Genomic DNA, 13,729 nt, shown 5'->3' with positions numbered 1-13,729 from the left:
ATCCCTACACAGAAAGGAAAGCTCTTGAGGGTAGAAATTTTTTCAATTTTGTCTTTGTATCCTGAGCATTTATCATAGTGCCTTGAACAGCATAGATGCATAATGTTTGATGAATTGCATTGAACCTATTATCACTCGAAGACCATCTACAGAGTTTTTATAAGTGTCTCAAAGGTAAGCAATTAAGTGTGTATTTTCTGTAAGGAAATTCAGCATTGCTATGATGAAATTGTCTTTAACATTTTACAGGAAAATTCTCTCTTTTGTTGTCTTTTTATTCCTAAATATTTGTTTTATCTTTTCTTTCAGAATGTACTCTTTTCATTTGTGCCACATCAACTAGGCATGTTTAAAGTAAAGCAATTAATAGATATACTTGGTTCTGTGGCAGAAGATGATTTGCAATCAGTGAAGGTGAAACCTTTTCACCAAATAGAGTTAAATTTTGCTAGTATCTGCAAACCTATAACCAAGAGAATTGAGATGAAAATCATTCCTGGTATGCTACTGAAAACATATATGTTATGTTAAGTATGTAAATAAGTATGTAAATATGTTAAGTACATTTAAAGTCATAAAAATAACATTTATTTTACTTTTGCATATATGAGTACAATTATAAAATAGGTACTTTTTTCTTTGTTCTTCTAGTTGCTTGGAAATTGGGGGTAGTTAATGGTTAGAAGGAACATTTGGGAAGGAGTCAAATATATGTGGCATGAGTCTAGATCAGTGATGGGCAAACTTTTTAAAGAGGGGGCCACAGGAAAGGAAATGCTCATCTGTCAGTCTGTTTCTAAGGCAAATCTTTCCGAAGTTTCATTGTATTGTATCATACTCATTGTATTCGTCAGATTAGGAATAATGTCTCTTGGCTGGATAGAACTTTTCAGGGGGCAGCATCTGACCTGTGGGTGGTATTTTGCCCAACACTGGTCTAGATGGTTTCTTTTATCCTAGGGTATGTGTAGAAAATTATCTCAGAGAAGAAAATGCTGACAGTTTCTAGAATTCTTAAGTGCTGAGATTAATGCCTTTGTGAATGAGAAGCAACAAGGCATTATTGGCATTTCTAAAGGTATAAAAATGTTTTTATCCTAAATCTCTTGTCAAGTGGGGTCTGAGAACACACTTTACGGTCAGTGAAAGGTAAAAGTGGTGCAGGATTTCAGATGTCCATTTGTCTGGAGAGGCTGCTAGTGCAGATACTGAAGGAGCAAAGAAGTTCCCAGAGTTCTTGCATTGGAGATTCATGACAAAGTAAAGAATGTGTGCTTATTTTAAATTTTATTAAAAATTATTAAACATAAGTGGAACATTGCAATGATATGTTTAAATTAAAAACCTATTGAATGCACTTAATTTTTTAAACATTTCTTTTAAGGTCTAACACCTCTGATTACTAATTCTACTGGACAGTATGTTGTTGATGAAACAGGACAGTACAAAAACTTTGCACCAGTTGCAATGCTGAAATCAAACATAACCACCATACATAATCACCATTTAAGTAAAAACTTGAACAAAGATGCATTGGTTGCCTTTCCTAATGACCGAAGTGCAAGCCTCAGGTCTGGAGATCCACGTGTAGAAATCAGGTACTATGCTGCTGAAGTTGAATGTGTAAAAAATTAACAAATCCTAAAGTTACTTTAATGAAATTTGAATCAAGTACAGCCATAAGAAACATTTTTCCATGTAAAAATAGAGTAGGATAAGCTGTTATAATTGTCAAAATAGTTGACATAGTCATAGCGTTGAAAAAATAATTGTGAAATTCACATATGGAGAAACAAAAGGTCAAGATTGTCAAGGGAAATAATGAAAAAAGTGAGAAGGAAGAGGGCTTGGCAGTAACATCTCAAATTATACAATAAAGAAGGAATTATCTGAATAAATTTGGTACTGGCTAAAAAAATGTCAACCTTGAAACAGAATAAATTCATAGTAAATAGAAGCATGTTAACTTAGTTCCCTGCTGTTTAATAAATTTAAAGTCTTCAGTTACTCTTTCAAGGATTCATTTTGATAAAACCTTTTAGGAAAACTAGAAAACAATCTTGAAGAAATTAGGTCTAGACCAATACTTTACATCATATACCAAGGTAAGGTCCAAATAGATAGCATGAACTTTTATATTCTCTTAGTTGGTGGTTTTCTGACCTCCATTCTCATAGCTCAAACTGCCTGTTGGACATCTTGAACTGTATGTCCTATGGGCATCTTAAACAGCGTATCCAAGGCAAAACTCATTTTTTTCTTCTCCCCCTGCCCCAGACTTCCCTTACAAACTTCCCTTTTACTGATGAGAGCTCTACCATATTGCCAGTGATCCATGGTTATGATCTCAGTGTTATCTTGAACTTCTCACTTCACTTAGTTCAGATATCCACCCTTTTGCTGAGACCTGTTATTTCTACCTTTGCAATATGTCCAATATTCTCTCTCACAGCTACCAGTCTGATGCAAGCCTTTATCACATCATGCTTGGATTATTTCAGTAGGCTGCTCCTTAGTCTCACTGTTTGAAATTTTTGCTCCATTCAGCTGCCAACATGATCTTCCTATAGCTGAAGTCTGACCAAATTACTTCCCTAACCAAAAACTTCAGTGACTCCCTATTCAAAAATCAAATATAAAATTTTCTAATTGTTTTTAAAGCCATTAGCAACTTTGCTCCTTCCCACCATTCTAGTCTTCTTATGCTTTAGTTTCCTTCATGTAATCTATAGCCCATTTATTGTTTTTGTCCAACATAGCCTCTGACTCCTCATACAGTGCCTTTTCTTCTTATGCTTTCTTACCTAGAATGTTCTCCTTACTTGTATCGGCCTTGATTTGCTTTAAGATTTGGCTAAAATCCTACCTTCTGCAAGTGACTTTTTCTTTGGCACTCTCTACCCTATTGTTTTCTTTCTGAGATAATCTCCAACTAGAATGTGAGGAAATGAATGGTTTTTTTTTTGCCAATTTTTTGGTCTTCCCAACATTTAGTACAGTGCTTGGTATAGAGTCAGTGCTTGATGAACTTAGGTATAAAATTGAACCTAGTTATAAAAGGTCTTGTCATAAATGAAGTGAAAGAGAATCTCAATATTATGAATTTAGTTAGAGTTCTGACTAAATGAAAGATAAGAAGGATCACAAGAGAAAGTGAATTTTCTTTTCTTTTTATAAAATTTTGATTTTATAAAATAAAAAAAAGTTTTTGCATAAAGAAAAGCCAGTGTGGCTAAACTTCAGGGGAAAGAGTTAACTAAAAAATCTTTACAAAAATTTTTCTTTGATAAAGATCTCATATCTTCTTTATATGAGAATCTCATTCACATTTATAAGAATAATAGTCATTCCCCAATTGACAAATGCTCAAAGAATATGAACAGAAAATTTTCAAAGGAACAAATCCAAGCTATAAACAGTAATGAAAAAGTTACAAATCACTAAAATTTAGAGAAATGCAAATTAAGTAAACTGACAAATCCTTTCTGAGAAATGACAAAAAGAGGGGCTGTTGGAAAATATGGCCATTATGCAGTATTGATGGAGCTGTTAATTGGGCTTGCCTAGTCTAAGTCATTCCGGACATAAATTTATAACTATATGTGAAAAGTCACCGACCTGTACATGCTTTAAAAAAAACCAACAACCTTATCTTCTGTCTTTGAATGGATACTAATTATTGGTTCAAAGACTGATGTGGTAAGGACTAGGCAGTTGGGGTTTAAGTGACTTGCCCAAGGGCACACAGCTAGGATGTATCTGAGGGCAGATTTGAACCAGGACTTCCATCTTCAGGCTTGGCTCTCTAACCACTGAGCAACTTTGCTGACCCTGAATTGTGTATGCTTTTTGACTCATCATAATGAAGTTTATTTTTCAAAGAGGTTAAAGAAAGAGGAAAAGGATTTACAGCAGCTTTTAAAAATATTTGCAAATACTTGGAAATGAATGAAGGGCAGAAGAATTGTGGAATGGATAAAAAAACCTGCTGTATTACTGTAATAGAAAATAATTGTGCTTTAAGAAATATTGATGGGGGTGGGCAGGTTGGTGGCTCAGTGGATTGAGAGTTAGGCCCAGAAATGGGAGGTCCTGGATTCAAACCTGGCCTCAGACATTTCCTAGCTGTGTGACCCTGGGCAAGTTACTTGACCCCCATTTCCTAGCCCTTACCACTCTTCTGCCTTGGAGCCAATACACAATATTGACTCCAAGATGGAAGGTAAGGGTTTAAAAAAAAAAGAAATATTAAATAGGAATGACTTTAGATAAACTGGCAAAGTTTCCATATGAATTGATGCAGAGAGAAAAGAACCAGAAGTACAATTTATGCAACAATAGCAACAGTGTAAAGATAAACAATTTTGAAAGATTTTTGAATTTTGATCAATGAAATGACCATGTTGTAGGAACTCATTGTACTGATGATGAAGAATATTACTTTCCTCCTGAAAGAATTATTGGAACCATGATACAGAATAAGACAAACATTTTTGGACATGACTAATGGGGAGATTTGATTTGCTTGACTATATATGCTTTTATAAACATCTTATTTTTGTTTTTCTGTTGTTGTTGGGAGGTTGGAGGGAGACAATATAAATGCTCATTAAATAAAAAGTTAAAGAAGATAATGGGTTTTACATAAATATAATGTCATTCTAATGTTTAATTAACAATTATTATTTTATTTTAATATATGAATCTGAGATACCTTTAAGTTGGTATTTTATTCTACTAAATCAATTGCTTTTTCATAGTTGCCAATCAATACAATGGGATTTCATATTTTCTGTATCTTTCATTGAGTTGTATGATGCTCATCCACTTTCAGTGGCTATCTTCTTTCACCCAACTTTTATCTGTGGCTCCAAGAATCTATAGCATGAACAATATCCACATGAAGGTAAACTATCTCAATAGACAGGTTAATCCAGTCTGAAGGTAACCAACAGGACTCAGACCTATCAGTGAGTTAAAGGAATGTCTGCCCTAAGCATGAGAAGACTTGCCCTGGTAGAACAGGCAGATGAGTGCAATATATTCCAGCGGTTAAGAAGGCAGCTGAAGGAAGTGCTGTGGTGTGTTTAGAAATTGGTCATACATCAAAGACCCCAAGGTCATTTATTTATTCTGGACTATCGCTAGTCATCCTGACTTTTGTCTTGCCATCAGATTTTGATGACTATGGCAAAGAGTGTGAGCCTGTCTCACTTAAATTCAATTTACATATGAGTCAAAACATCAACCTGTAATGACATTGGTTTTCTTTGAAAAGAAGAACCACCACCACCATCATTTGTGAAAACTTGTCTGATTGTTTTTACAACTGGCATCAAGTATGTATGCAAGTTATTCTTACACCTTTTTTTTTGCTATTAATTAGAAAGTAGTCATATCACACAAGATTTATGGAAAGATGTAAAAGAATTTTTTGTTTTTTGTTTGATGATCTCCAAACACATTAATATCAAGTGAGGCACACAACACTGAGATATATACTTCACAAAGGTGTTTATCATGATCATAGAGGAGATTCAATGAAGAATTCAACACAAAGATTCATTCTTTATTGATTGATTGATTGAACTTATTTTTAAAATTTTATTTAATTGATTAATTAAGAAAAAATTTCCATGGTTACATGATTCATGTTCGTTCTCTCCCACACTCCTCCCATAATGAACACACAATTCCACTGTGTTTACATGTGTCATTGTTCAAGACTTATTTCCGTATTATTGATATTTGCACTAGGGTGATCATTTAGAGTCCACATCCCCAATCATATCCCCATTGACCCATGTGATCAAGCAGTTGTTTTTCTTCTGTGTTTCTCTTCCCACAGTTCTTTCTCTGGATGTGGATAGCGTTCTTTCTCATAAGTCCCTCAGAAATGTCTTGGATCATTGCATTGCTGCTAGTGGAGAAGTCCATTACATTTGATTGTGCCAAAGTGTATCAGTCTCTGTGTACAATGTTCTCCTGCATCTGCTCCTTTCATTCTGCATCAATTCCTGGAGGTTGTTCCAGTTCACATGGAATTCCTCCAATTCATTATTCCTTATAGCACAATAGTATTCCATAACCAACAGATACCCTAATTTGTTTAGCCATTCCCCAATCAAAGGGCATCCCCTCATTATCCAAATTTTTGCCACCACAAAGAGTGCAGCTATAAATATTTTTGTACAAGTTTTTTTTTCCTTATGATCTCTTTGGGGTATAAACCCAGCAGTGGTATGGCTGGATCAAAGGGCAGGCAGTCTTTTAAAGCTCTTTTGGGCATAGTTCCAAATTGCTCTCCAGAATGGTTGGATCAGTCCCCAAGTCACCAGCAATGCATTGATGCCCCAATTTTGCAAATCTCCTCCAACATTTATGACTTTCCTTTACTGTCATGTTAGCCAATCTGCTCGGTGTGAAGTGGTACCTCAGAGTTGTTTTGATTTTCATTCCTCTAATTATAAGAGACTTAGAATACTTTTCCATGTGCTTATTTCTTTATTTGAAAATTGCCTATTCATGTACCTTGCCCATTTATCATTTGGGGAATGGCTTGATTTTTTTGTACAATTGACTTAGTTCCTTATGTATTTGAGTAATTAGGCCTTTGTCAGAGGTTTTTGTTATAAAGATTTTTTCCAATTTGTTGCTTCCCTTCTAATTTTGTTTGCATTGGTTTTGCTTGTAAAACATTTTTTTTAAACCCTTGTACTTCGGTGTATTGTCTTATAGATGGAAGATTGGTAAGGGTGGGCAATGGGGGTCAAGTGACTTGCCAGGGTCACACAGGCTAGGAAGTGGCTGAGACCGGGTTTGAACCTAGGACCTCCTGTCTCTAGGCCTGACTCTCACTCCACTGAGCTACCCAGCTGCCCCTTGTAAAACATTTTTTAAAAAATTTAATGTAATCAAAATTATTTATTATACATTTTTTAATTTTTTCTAACTCTTGCTTGGTCTTGAAATCTTTCCTTTCCCAAAGATCTGACAGGTATACTATTTTGTGTTCAACTAATTTAATTATAGTTTCCTTCTTTATATTCAAGTTGTACACCCATTCCGAATTTATCTTGGTGTAGGGTGTGAGATATTGATTTAAACCTAATCTCTCCCATACTGTTTTCCAAGTTTCCCAGCATTTTTTGTCAAATAGTGGGCTTTTGTCCCCAAAACTGGGCTCTTTGGGTTTATCACACACTGTCTTTTTGATGTCATTTACCCCAAGTCTATTCCACTGATCCTCCCTGCTGTCTCTTAGCTAAGTACCATATTGTTTTGATGACCAATGCTTTATAGTACAGTTTAAGATCTGGTACTGCTAGGCCCCCATCCTTCATATTTTTTTTTATTTCCCTTCATATTCTTGACCTTTTGTTCTTCTGAATGAATTTTGTTATAGTTTTTTTCTAGTTCAGTAAAAAAAGTTTCTTGGCAGTTTGATAGGTATGGCACTGAATAAGTAAATTAATTTGGGTAGGGTTGTCATTTTTATTATGTTAGCTTGTCCTACCCACAAGCAATGAGTATTTTTCCAATTGTTTAGATCTATTTTTAATTGTGTGGAAAGTTTTTTGTAGTTGTGTTGGTATAATTCCTATGTTTGTCTTGGCAAGTAGATTCCTAAGTATTTTATATTGTCTAGAGTAATTTTAAATGGAATTTCTCTTTCTAACTCTTGCTGTTGCAATATGTTGAAAATATGTAGAAATGCTGATGATTTATGTGGGTTTATTTTGTATCCTGCAACTTTGCTCAAGTTGTTGATTATTTCCACTAACTTTTTAGGTGATTCTCTAGGATTCTTTTTTTTTTTTTAATTTTTTTTTTTAATTTTTTATTTTTTTTTAGACCCTTAACTTCGGTGTATTGTCTCATAGGTGGAAGAGTGGTAAGGGTGGGCAATGGGGGTCAAGTGACTTGCCCAGGGTCACACAGCTGGGAAGTGGCTGAGGCCGGGTTTGAACCTAGGACCTCCCGTCTCTAGGCCTGGCTCTCAATCCACTGAGCTAGCCCAGCTGCCCTCTCTAGGATTCTTTAAGTAGACCATCATATCATCTGCAAGGAGTGATAACTTGTTCTCCTCATTGTCTATTTTAATACCTTCAATTTCTTTCTCTTCTCTAATTGCTACTGTTAGTATTTCTAGTACAATATTAAATAATAGAGGCGATAATGGACATCCTTGTTTTACTCCTGATCTTATTGGGAAGGCTTCTAATTCGGCCCCATTGCAGATGATACTTCCTGATGGTTTTCAATATATACTGTTTATTATTTTTAGGAAAGGACCATCTATTCCTATCCTTTCTAGTGTTTTCAATTGGAATGAATGTTGTATTTTATCAAAGGCTTTTTCAGCATCTATTAAGATAATCATGTGATTTTTATTGGTTTGCTTATTGATATGGTCAATTATGTGAATGGTTTTCCTAATATGAACTATTTTTGCATTCCTGTTATAAATCCCACCTTATCATAGTGAATAACCTTTGTGATCACTTGCTAGTCTTTTTGCTAGTATTCTATTTATAAGTTTTGCATCTATGTTCAGTAAAGACATTGGTCTATAGCAGGGGTTGGCAACATATGGCTCTCGAGCCATATCTGGCTCTTTTGAAGGCCAGATATGGCTCTTTCTGCAGGAGCCATAAAGTCAATTTTTTTCAGGTGCTGTTACAGGAGTGTGCACTGTGAGCACTGTATGGCTCTCACGAAATTACATTTTAAAAAATGTGGCATTTATGGCTCTCATGGCCAAAAAGGTTGCTGACCCCTGGTCTATAGTTTTCTTTTTCTGATTTTGGTCTGCCTGGCTTTGGAATGAGTACAATATTTGTGTCATAAAAGGAATTTGGTAGAACTTCTTTGCTTATTATGTCAAATGCTTTGTATAGTATTGGAATTAGTTGTTCTTTGAAGGTTTGATAGAATTCGCTTGTGAATCCATCTGGTCCTGGCGATTTTTCTTAGGGAGTTCTTTGATGGCTTGTTCAATTTCTTTTTCTGATACGGGATTATTTAAGTATTCTATTTCTTCTTCTGTTAATCTAGGCAATTTATATTTTTGTAAATATCCATCCATATCACCTCTATTGCCATATTTATTGCCATATAATTGAGCAAAATAGTTTTTGATGATTGCCTTAATTTTCTCTTCATTAGAGGTGAGATCTTCTTTGATACTATTGATTTGGTTTTTTTCTTTCCTTTTTTTTATTAAATTGACCAGTATGCTGTATATTTTATTTGTTTTTTCAAAGTAACAGCCTCTAGTCTTATTTATTAATTCAATAGTTCTTTTACTATCGATTTTATTGATTTCTCCTTTAATTTTTAGGATTTCTAATTTAGTTTTCATCTGGGGATTTTTAATTTGTTTACTTTCTAGTTTTTTAAATCTGCACGCCCAATTTATTCACCTCTTTCCTCCCTAATTTGTTAATATATGCACTCAAGGATATAAGTTCTCCCCTTAGTTCTTTTTTGGCTGCATCCCATAGATTTCAATGGGATGTCTTATCATTGTCCTTCTCTTCAATGAAATTATTAATTGTTTCTATGATTTGTTCTTTAACCAATTTTGGAGAATCATATTATTTAATTTCCAATTAATTTTTGGTTTGCCTCTCCATGTACTCTTACTAATTATTATTTTCATATGATCTGAAAAGGTTGAATTTATTATTTCTGCTCTTCTGTAGTTGTTTGCCATGTTTTTATGCCCTGGTACATGGTAAATTTTTGTGAATGTAACATGTACTGCTAAAAAGAAGGTGTATTCCTTTTTGTTCCTATTTATTTTTCTCCACATATCTATTAAATCTAATTTTTCTAAGATTTTATTCACTTCTCTTACCTCTTTCTTATTTATTTTTTGGTTTAATTTATCTTGATCTGATAGAGGAAGTTCATTTCTCCCACTATTATAGTTTTACTATCTATTTCCTCTTTTAACTCTAGTAGTTTTTCCTTTAGAAATTGCATAAACATTGAGTACTGATATTTCCTCATTGTCTATACTGCCTTTTATCAGGATGTAATTACCTTCCCTATCTCTTTTAACTAGATTTAGTTTTACTTTGGATTTGTCAGATATCATGATTATAATTCCTGCCTTCTTTTTCTCAGTTGATGTCCAATAGATTTTGCTCCAGCCTTTTACCTTTACGTTGTGTGTGTCTACCTGCCTCATATGTGTTTCTTGTAGACAAAGTATGGTAGGATTTTGGTTTCTGATCCACTCTGCTATTTCCTTCCATTTTATGGGTGAGTTCATCCTATTCATATTCAGAGTTATGATTACCATCTGCACATTCCCCAAAATTTTGATTTCCTCTCCTTGTCTTGACCTTTGTTCTTTCAATATTTCCTTCTATACCAGTGTTTTGTTTTAAATGAGTTCCCCTAGTCCACTCTCTTATTGTATTTCCCTTTCTCCCCCATCTTTTCTCATTCCCCTCTTATTTTTCTTTAGGGTCTTTTTGAGTTACCCCCCACCCCCACCCCCAAACTCTCCCTCCCTAGTATTGCTTCCCTCCTCACCAATCCGTTTGTTACCTTTCTACTTCTCTATAGGACACAATTCAATTCTCTTCCCCAATGAATCTGATTATTCTTTGCTTTCTGAGTCAATTTCAATGCACATAAGCATTAAGTATTACCTGTCTTCAAACTCTTTCATCCTTCCATTGTATTGGTCTTTCCAGAATATCATATTCCATGCTTTCTGGTCCTTCAGTGTAAATGCAGCCAGATCCTGTGTTATCCTAACTGTGGTTCCATGATACCTGAATGACTTCCTTTTAGCAGCTTGTAATATTTTTAACTTGGTCTGGTAGTTCTTGAATTTGGCTATAATATTCCTAGGTGTTGTCAGTTAGAAATTAAATGCAGGAGGTGATATGTAGATTCTTTCAATCTCCACTTTTCATGCTTGTTTGAGAATGTTGGGGCAGTTTTCTTGGATAATTTCCTGTAGAATGATGTCCAGGCTTTTTCTTTTCTCATGATGTTCTGGTAGTCCAATAATTCTTAAATTGTCTCTCCTGGACCTGCTTTCAAGGTCTGTGGTTTTGTCAATGAGGTGTTTCATTTTTTCCTTAATTTTTTCATTTTGTTTTATAGACTATTACTGCCTTGTGAAGTCATTTACTTCTAGTTGTTGGATTCAAATTTTTAAAGACTGAATTTCATTGCTGGCTTTTTAGTCATCCTTGTTCTCCTGGTCTGATTTTCTTTGTAGGTCATCTCTCATCTTCTTTGCCTCATTTTCAAGCTGGTCATTTCTGGCTTTCAAGACACAATTTTTCTTGTTTTAGTTCATGTGCCTCTGTTTCCAGATGACTTATTTTGATTTTTAAGTGCTTTTCCCAATAGTCTCCAGCCTCTCTTAATTGTTTTTTGAATTGTGTTTTGAGTTCTTCCAAAGCCTGTGTTCAATTTACTGGAGTTTCTGTATTTTTTCTTGGTGTTCCTTGGTCTTCTTCTATTCCATTTGCTTTTTGTCCATTACCTAGATAGAAACTGTCAATTGTGTTTTCTTTTTTCTTTTTCTGTTGTTTACTCATATTTTTTCCTTCTTTCCCCCTGCCATTGGCTGTAATCTTGCTCCTCTGTTTATTTGCCGGATCTGTGGGTTTGTGTTATTCTATGTTGAAGGAGCTTCTTCTCTTCTTTCCTAATTGACTAGGTTAGGCTGATGGTATTAATGAGCCCTGAGATCTGATCTTCTCCAGCTGGCAGCAGAAGATGAAGGTGTAGTTGAAGGTGTGGAGGATAAAAGAAGCTGTGTTTCCCTTCCAATTACAAAGTATTCAGTAATGATTGCAGCCTTCTTCCTGGGATCTTATTTAGCAAGGCTCTCAGTTCTGACAGTGGTGGAAGGGTGTAGGAGATTCAGCTTCCCTGGCTTCTAAAGGCTTCCTATCTGCCCTATTGATAAGTTTAATTCAGGGTGGAGTTGATCTGGGGAGCTGGATGTACTTTGAGTCCAAAACCTGGAGAATGGGAGTGGGCAAGATGGAGTGAGCATTTTGGCTGTGACTAGGCTTCCCTCTCTGAGCTTCTCCTCCAGCTGCCTTCCTGTTGCCTATGTTCAATGCCCTGAGTCTGGCACAACTATGCCAGCAAGGCACCCCCTCCAGACTAGAGGCCTTGCCTGCCCATAAATTCCAGCCACTGTTGGAGACTCACCACAATAGGTAGGGGAGGGGTCCTGGGACCTTCCTTCTTCCTTTCCCTTGAACCTTTCAAGAATTCAGACGTTTTTTGGGGTACCTTTTAAATTGAATCCAGCAGGTGGATTCCCCAGCTCTGTCCTGTTGTTAGGTTTGGTTTTCTGACCCTTTGAAGCACTTTGTTTTTGATTGGTGTGGAAAAGTTTTCAGAGAGGTCTGGACTTTTGCTGAGTCTAAGCTGCCATCTCGACTCTGCCTCCTAATATCTCTTTATTGATAATTATGTCTGAGGCTCAGTTTCTTTATTGGTGAAATGAGATCAAGCTCTATACTCTGTGTATCTCAGAGGGTTGGGGTGAATTACTGCCTTGCAAACTTTAAGATTAAATGAGAGACACTAGTATTATAATTGTAATTTTGTAACTCTAACCAATTCCATTCTTTAGTAATGGAGGATGAGAATATCAATGATAAATGAAGTTTACAGAGTGTAGAGGTTTATATCCTGATCCAGATATTTAATTTTCTACCTTCCTGCTTCCATCTCTCTCCCTCAGTATCTTTTTTTTTTAATCCATACCTTCCACCTTAGATCCAATACTATGGAACTAGGAAGTGTCTGGGGCCAGATTTGAACCCCTGGCTCTCAATCCATTGAGTCACCCAGCTGCCCCCTCTTCCTCTGAAAGTATCTGAAAAATGGAAATCTTATGAGTGAATATGGTTTTATTGTTTGGGCCTTAGTTTTACTTCAATTCAATTTAATCTAATAAACATTTATTAAACACTCATTCTATGCCAGGCACTGTGCTAAACATTAGAAATGCAAGTAAGAAAAAGAAAGATTGTCTCTGCCCTCAAGGAATGGAAGAAAAACATGCAAAAGGAAACTGGAAAGAGGAAGAGAATACCAGGGGGTACCAGATGTGGGGTTTCTTGTTTTGTGGATTTAAAAACAAGCAGAGCAACCATTTCATCAGATGGAAAGTGCAGAGTGTTGTTTTTCATTATTAAGAACTCCAAAAACTCTGGGAAATTAAAGAAAAGACATGTTTCATAATTTTATAATTGTGTTCATATCTTGGTTAGGAGAAAAATTCTTTAAGTCGTATGCCTAAATTCAGTTTTAATTTTAATCCCTTTAATTTCCTATCACCATGCCTAAAGTCAAGTAATCTGGCTGATTATATATCATTAGGGTTTTGTGCAGGGAGGATAGAATGTAACAATATCTCAGCATTTTCCCTGTAAACATTGAGATGTTATTTTAGAACTAGTTTTAAATTTTGATGATTGAATATGTGAAAGATATGTGTTGATGCCACATTTTCATATATTTAGGACCATTTTCACAAAAGTTGAAAGATACAATTATGTGGATCCTGAATTTGCATATACTAAAGAGGAAGAAAAAGAAATAAAAGAAAATGAAGACTACTATGCTAACTTCACCCATAACTTGGCAAAACAAAGAATGCTGAGGAAGTCAGAAAGGTAAAGTCAGAAATACTTCCTAAAAAAATTAGAGAAAAAACTATTAGGTTCAA

General features: G+C 35.2%; 1 protein-coding gene across 1 annotated transcript in view; it reads left to right on the top strand.

The window, feature by feature from the left end:
• CFAP47 (cilia and flagella associated protein 47) overlaps nt 1-13,729 on the top strand; it is an 859,036-nt gene that overhangs the window by 77,311 nt on the left and 767,996 nt on the right. The window contains exons 9-11 of the mRNA XM_044669214.1: nt 310-499; nt 1,385-1,598; nt 13,524-13,676. Coding sequence (XP_044525149.1) covers nt 310-499; nt 1,385-1,598; nt 13,524-13,676 — 557 coding nt within the window. The remainder of the gene's footprint in view (nt 1-309; nt 500-1,384; nt 1,599-13,523; nt 13,677-13,729) is intronic.

Source organism: Gracilinanus agilis, chromosome 3, assembly GCF_016433145.1.
Source record: "Gracilinanus agilis isolate LMUSP501 chromosome 3, AgileGrace, whole genome shotgun sequence".
Taxonomy (NCBI): domain Eukaryota; kingdom Metazoa; phylum Chordata; class Mammalia; order Didelphimorphia; family Didelphidae; genus Gracilinanus; species Gracilinanus agilis.
The sequence above is the reverse complement of the archived record's forward strand: the minus strand, read 5'-3'. Positions and strand labels throughout refer to the sequence as shown.